Raw genomic sequence first — 6,027 nt, forward strand, 5'->3', positions numbered from 1 at the left:
ATACACACCTGTGATGTCCTTTTAAATCAGCACAAATAGTTAACAATCTGTGATGCAAGATTAACAATGATTTAAAGTTCACAGGTTATATTGCTCTTAAGCGCATTTGTTCGCAGCACAGCTATTGTATGCCTATTGTTTAATTTATAGTCTCATACTAATGCGACCTTTGATAGCTTGGAAACTGATTGAAGGTAGGGATGAGAACATGGAAGAGACTGATCGCAAGGAACCATTGAGCTGTAGAGCAGTACGAGAGACAGGTTTGGTCCTTTGTTTCATGCCCGTGTAAGATTTGTCAGGGAGTGGCAGACCTTTCCTTCAAATTTGTATTTCAGGAGTGTTTTGGAATATCAAGATACAGCTTGGTTTTTTCTTCTCAATTCTTTTAGGTTTTAGACCATAGTTTTCTTTAGTGTGGATGAAACTGTAGCTTGTGTCCTTTTTGCCTTACATCTGCTGATCAGCTTAACTGAGATCAAACATCAAAGTGTTAAAACCTCTTCAAGAAGACAAGCTCCCCTGTGTACCTGTCAAGTAAACCATGGCTCCTGGCATCAGTCCTCTCCCTACAGGAGAACAAACTTTTGCTCTGTAGGAATGATAGCTATAAGCCAACACAAGGGTTGAATATTTCCTTACCACTAAGGACACGGAAGCAGTAGTTAGTATTTTTTAGGTGAAAATACTTTCAAATTGGAGAGCTTCAAAGTCAAAGTCAATTTTAAGACTCTCTCTATCTGATTTCTCTGGGGGAGGAGATAAGCATGTCACCACCTTTGCTGTAAGTGCTGATGTTTCTGCACTTGTTGGTTTTATCACCAAGAGGTTAAAATATATATCTATTCTTCTCTTGTCTATCTCCTGCATTTTCACCTTCACTCGGCTTGGAAAATAGCAATGCGCTGGCCAAGAAAAGATAAAATTCTGCAAACCCTGGGGAGTTTGACATAAAACTCTTGTTTGTTTGCTTTGTTTTGTTTATTTAGGGTTATTTTGATTGTTTGATCAAGTCTATTCAGATCATGCTGTACCTGTAGAGAACTAACAAACTAACCTCATGGACAGTGTTATTGCCCTAGCCCTGTAAAGGGTCAATAAATATATAAGGCAGATCATAGTTAGATCTTACTAGTAAAGGACTTTGCTATTTCTTGTCTTCACACTTTAGATTTATTCGTTTGTTCTCTCCAAGGGACAGGCTTATGTGCTGTTTCCTGTTTGGCCCATGAGAGATACTGTGGCACTCGATAAAGATCAGTAGCTATAACAATTTCTCCATTTTCAAGAGTCTTGGCTCTGTACCTGTCTAGCATAGTGGATGACTGCAGGTAGAACAAGTATATTCATATCCATGCCTGTTAGACAGTTCTCTGTATGTAAAAACAGAAAATGGGCTGAGGTCTGAAACATATCCTTATTCCTTCTGCTCTTGAAGGCGAATTGCAAGATTTGGTCACTTGGTCAGTTACGACATGCAAAAGCTTGTCTTCCTAACACCACAGAAACCAACGAATGTCAAATCTTAACTCTAGTAAAAATTGCCTCTAACTTCTGTTTGTGTGGTTTTTGGTTTCTGCCTTCACTACTCCAACTTAAGCCTTTCAAGCTTAATCTAGTTTTATTTCCTTAAAACAATTCTCCATTACAAGCTATTTTGACAGGGATTCTTCAACTTACTTTTTCTTATGCTTGCTTCTCTTGGTTTTCACTATTATAATTGATCTTCTGAGCAGTCAGCCTCTATATTCTGTCCTGCTAAAGCAAACTTTGAAGTTTTTACTCTACTTTCTTATGTTTTAAGAGATCAGAGGCTGTCGAGCACATGAATGAGATCTTGCTTTGTTTTGTAGTGGTGACACTAGGTAAATGATCATATCTCATTTTTGTGTAGGTCAGTAAAATGGAATCTCAGCTGCAGAAGGATTCTAAAAGAGCAGTACAGTGTGAAGAAGAGAAACTACAACTTGAAGAAGCCATAAGAAGACTGTGCCAGGATGTTCAGGAAATGAGAAATACTTTAGAAAAGTATGCAGCAAGTATCCAGGTGAACAAGTTTATTACTGAGGCAATATCTGGCTTCTCCTTGAACGTGCAGGGGGATAACTTCTCAGCCTCAGCTTACCATAGTCCTCCTTAGTATCAGGGATCTTTTTTAAAGTACAGGATTCTAACGCAGTTGTGTTTTCTGTAGAGTTTATCCGAACAAGAAATTCATCTAAAAACCCAAGTTAAGGAACTTGAAGCAAACGTAATTGCTGCTGCTCCGGACAAAAGCAAACAGAAGGAATTGGAAAAAAACCTTAGTAGTTATAAAAAAGGTACATTTTGTGGGGAGGGGATTATAGATAAAAACTGTAGTCATGTTCTTTTACTAATACAGGAATGAATGGTTACGGCTTTGTTCTTTCAGATTACCAGTGTGGTACTGTATCTTGGTTTGGAAGCTCTTTTCTTCTAAGACAGGGATAAAAGGTGCTTCTAGAGATTAGAGTGTGAAAACCCTGTGTTTGCAATTGCTTAAGCTCATGTTTCAGTCAAGCTAAAGTAAACATTAGTTTTAGTATTTTTTGTTTATTTGGTTAGATTTTTATGGCTGTATTACATACAGATTCATAGGGAAACTTAATTTAATTAGGGATAAGAATTGTTAATGTGGAGGGTAACGATAATAAAGTCAAGGCTTTTGCCATGCTCTAACAGAACTATTACGTGACTATAAAAGGAACACCCTGTATTCTGTTGTGGGCCCACTGTACCCCCGTTCTTTTTGTGGAAGATGTTTACTTCGAGAACTTGAATAACAGTTTCTCTCAAGTAATTGATGGCTCAGTAAAGTAAACCTTGACTGCTTCTTTCTATTTCTTGCTGAGGGAATAATATGAGCACAGTAAAACAGAATTCCCTTCCCCACAATTCTGCTTTCATAGCATTTTAGGAAAGAGAATGCGTTCTACTATGGATTCCCTCTATGCCTCTTTTTAACAGTATAGCATCAAGAGGGTACGAATGGTTTACTTCCTCAGTCACACAAAGGCTTGACGTTACAAATATCTTCTCTAACATTTCTAGCAAATAATGGAGAGACGCAACCCTGTGTTCTCCTCTGGAGAGATGACTGCCTTCCACCTTTCAAGTCTCTGCTTTACCCCTTCTGTCCCCAAAAGGAAATTACAAATCTATAGCAAACTTAGTGTGGGATTTTGTTTGTTTGTTTTGCCTTTAGAATACTAAGGTGCTACATTGTTTAATTTTTGAAAGCTGTTCAACTTACTAACATGATTTTGTTGAGTTTTAAGAATAAGCTAAATAGGGAAACTTACCTACCTTGAAGGTAGAGTAGGCTACCTTATTATTCAGTGTGTGTACTAATGACACAGCAATACCAGCTACCGAGCAACCGTTAGTGGCCAGTTCTTACAGAGTAACCCCTTTGAGCATCTGCCCATTAAATGCAAAGAATGAGCTTGGAATAACTTCTTATGTACTATCTCATGTATTTAAGTACTCTATATGCCTTAAGTAATCTAATTAAAATTTTGGTGGTTGACACCAAAAAAGCTTTGGTAGCATATAATAGCTTCAGAAAGATGTGGTTGGTAATCTTCTTTTTGCCACAGTAAAAAAAACCAATCAAACAAACATTTTTCACAGTATAAAGAACACTTCTCAATGTAGTCATACAGCAGAGCTTTTTCTCACTTAAATCTTGATGCATCACAGCAGCCCAGTGTTGCTAGGAACAGCATAATGACCTGAACTCAATTTTGTTTATTGACAGATTATGATTGCGTTGCTGAGAAAGCTGGTAAAATAGAAAATGAAGTTAAACGATTACACAACCTCATAGTTGAGATCAATAATAATAAACTTAAAGCACAGCAAGACAAACTTGATAAGATCAACAAAGAAATAGACGCATGTACTTCAACTATTACTAAAGCTCAAGTGGCAGTCAAGACTGCGGAAAGGTATAGTAGACACCAGTGTGCTCAACAGTAAAGCTTTAGGCTGTAATTATAAATCGCTGCGATTTGTGTTTGATCACAGTTGGACCTTTCTTTCCATGGGGGATTTGTCCGGCTAGAGGAGATGGTTTTCACCTCTTATGGTTGGAGGGAGGTCATAACCTTTTTCTCTATGCTGATTTTTACCTCAAACGGAGACTGGCTCTTAATTAAGAACCATAATCTTTGTTAGTGTGCTTCACAGGCAAAGGATCAGAGACCTAGAAAGCTTAGTGAAACCTGACCAAGGAGTGTCACGTCAGCCTTCAAGGAGCTGTATCTGTTGGCATCGGTGCCTGCAGGAAAACTAAAAATTTTAGTTTCTAATAGGCACTTTAAAAGGCACGTTTAATTTTTCTGCTAGTATTTAGCTATCACTAAAATACAATATTTCAGGGTAAATATTCAAAACAGCACTTAATTGCCACACAATGGAGCAGTTCAAATCTGAAGGGACTAATTTTATGAGGCACGTCAGGAAAAAAAAAATTTTTTTTTTTTTTTTTTATGTTACCTTAACAATACATAGTGAATACTCAGAACAAATGTCAAAACCATCTCTGAAAGAACAGATTAAGTCATTTAATGAGGCCTGTCTGCTGTATGTTTGAGGGAGACAACTTTGTTTCACTTGGATATCTCAGGAGTCTGAGAGTTCACACATAAATAAGCATTTCCTGTTTGGCTGTCAGTAGCTATTGAACAATCTTCGTAAGTAAGATTGTGTTTCCAGATTATCTTATGTCGTATTTGCACTCATGTGAGGTATACAAACATCTCTGTGCCCATGCAGAAACCTGAAAAAATCTGAAGAGGCTGTTCTTTGCACGGAGAAGGAAATTAAAAATAATGAGAAAGAAATTAAAGACTTGACAGAAGAGCTGACTACTCTAGAAGAAAAAGCTACTGAGGTTATAAATGACTGCAGGCAAGCTGAAGTAAGTGTCCTGTTAATTTAGTGTATTTCTTCATAGAGGATCCAGTCTGTGAAATATATTTTAGATAATAGTTGTTGTGCCAGAGTTGTCCTAACAGCTGATGTCTGTTAGCCTTCATCCTTAGACGTTCCAGGCAGCCCTAGCAAGGGGTTGCATTAACTGATAGAACCTTCATTTATTTCAAAGAAAAAAAGATAACAACCAGAAAATCCCTCCTACTTTGCCATTTAAGCTTCTGACTTGACAATGCTTGTCTAAAGTATCTTTTTTTCTACGTTGCTTCTCTCCTCCTCCAAAAATTCATGTGGGGATAAAATGGCAAAGAACGTTCTTTCTGTATCCCACAATATATGGTGTGCATTCATGCAAAATCAATAATTTTGTTTAAAGGTCAACTTTGATTAATTATTAAATACAGATGTTGGGGGGGAAAAAAAAAGGGTAAAACAGTCCTGCTAAGCAGTCTGGTCTTCAGGTAAAATCAGGATGATGAGTTATGTCCTTACTATATCCTAGTTACAGCCTTCTATTCTATTCTTATGCAAATTTTGTTGTACAGCTGCAGAGTGGCATTCCATGATGGTCAGGGAATGGGAATGGTGTGGTTTTTTCTTTTTTTTTTTTTTTTCTTTTTTTTAGATTTACCTGGAAATATATCTTGATCCAGTTTTCTGAAGCTAAGGAAAAACTTAAACCAAGTTTCCCCAAAGAAATTATTGGTTTTAAAATTTGCTTAAAAATAGATTTATTTTTTTTCCCGTTATCTGGGACTTCAGATTTATGTACAAGAGAGAATGAAAACAACCAGGATGACTGAAATTCTTTCAGATAAAGCTGTTTCTTTGAGACTGTCTTTCTCTAAAACTGCCACTTAGCTAAAAACATCCAAGTGTAAGAATTGTTTGATGCAGATCTGAAATGAAAATATAAACTGCAGCATTGCCCTGATTTCAGCTGGGATAGAGTTAATTTTCTTCCTAGTAGCTGGCATGGCGCTGTGGTTTGGATTTGGGATGAGAAGAATGTTGCTAACACCCTGATGGTTCAGTCGTGGCTGGGCAGGGCTTTACCCCGGCAAGGAC

At 37.3% G+C, this 6,027-nt stretch overlaps 1 protein-coding gene across 4 annotated transcripts in view; it reads left to right on the forward strand.

The window, feature by feature from the left end:
* SMC4 (structural maintenance of chromosomes 4) overlaps positions 1–6,027 on the forward strand; it is a 39,474-nt gene that overhangs the window by 26,950 nt on the left and 6,497 nt on the right. For all 4 annotated transcript variants that reach the window (XM_035889936.1, XM_035889938.1, XM_035889939.1 and 1 more), the window contains 4 exons: positions 1,895–2,047; positions 2,195–2,321; positions 3,782–3,971; positions 4,801–4,945. In XM_035889936.1, coding sequence (XP_035745829.1) covers positions 1,895–2,047; positions 2,195–2,321; positions 3,782–3,971; positions 4,801–4,945 — 615 coding nt within the window. The remainder of the gene's footprint in view (positions 1–1,894; positions 2,048–2,194; positions 2,322–3,781; positions 3,972–4,800; positions 4,946–6,027) is intronic.

This window comes from Egretta garzetta, unplaced genomic scaffold (assembly GCF_000687185.1).
Source record: "Egretta garzetta isolate BGI_Z169 unplaced genomic scaffold, ASM68718v1 scaffold172, whole genome shotgun sequence".
Classification (NCBI taxonomy): Eukaryota; Metazoa; Chordata; class Aves; order Pelecaniformes; family Ardeidae; genus Egretta; species Egretta garzetta.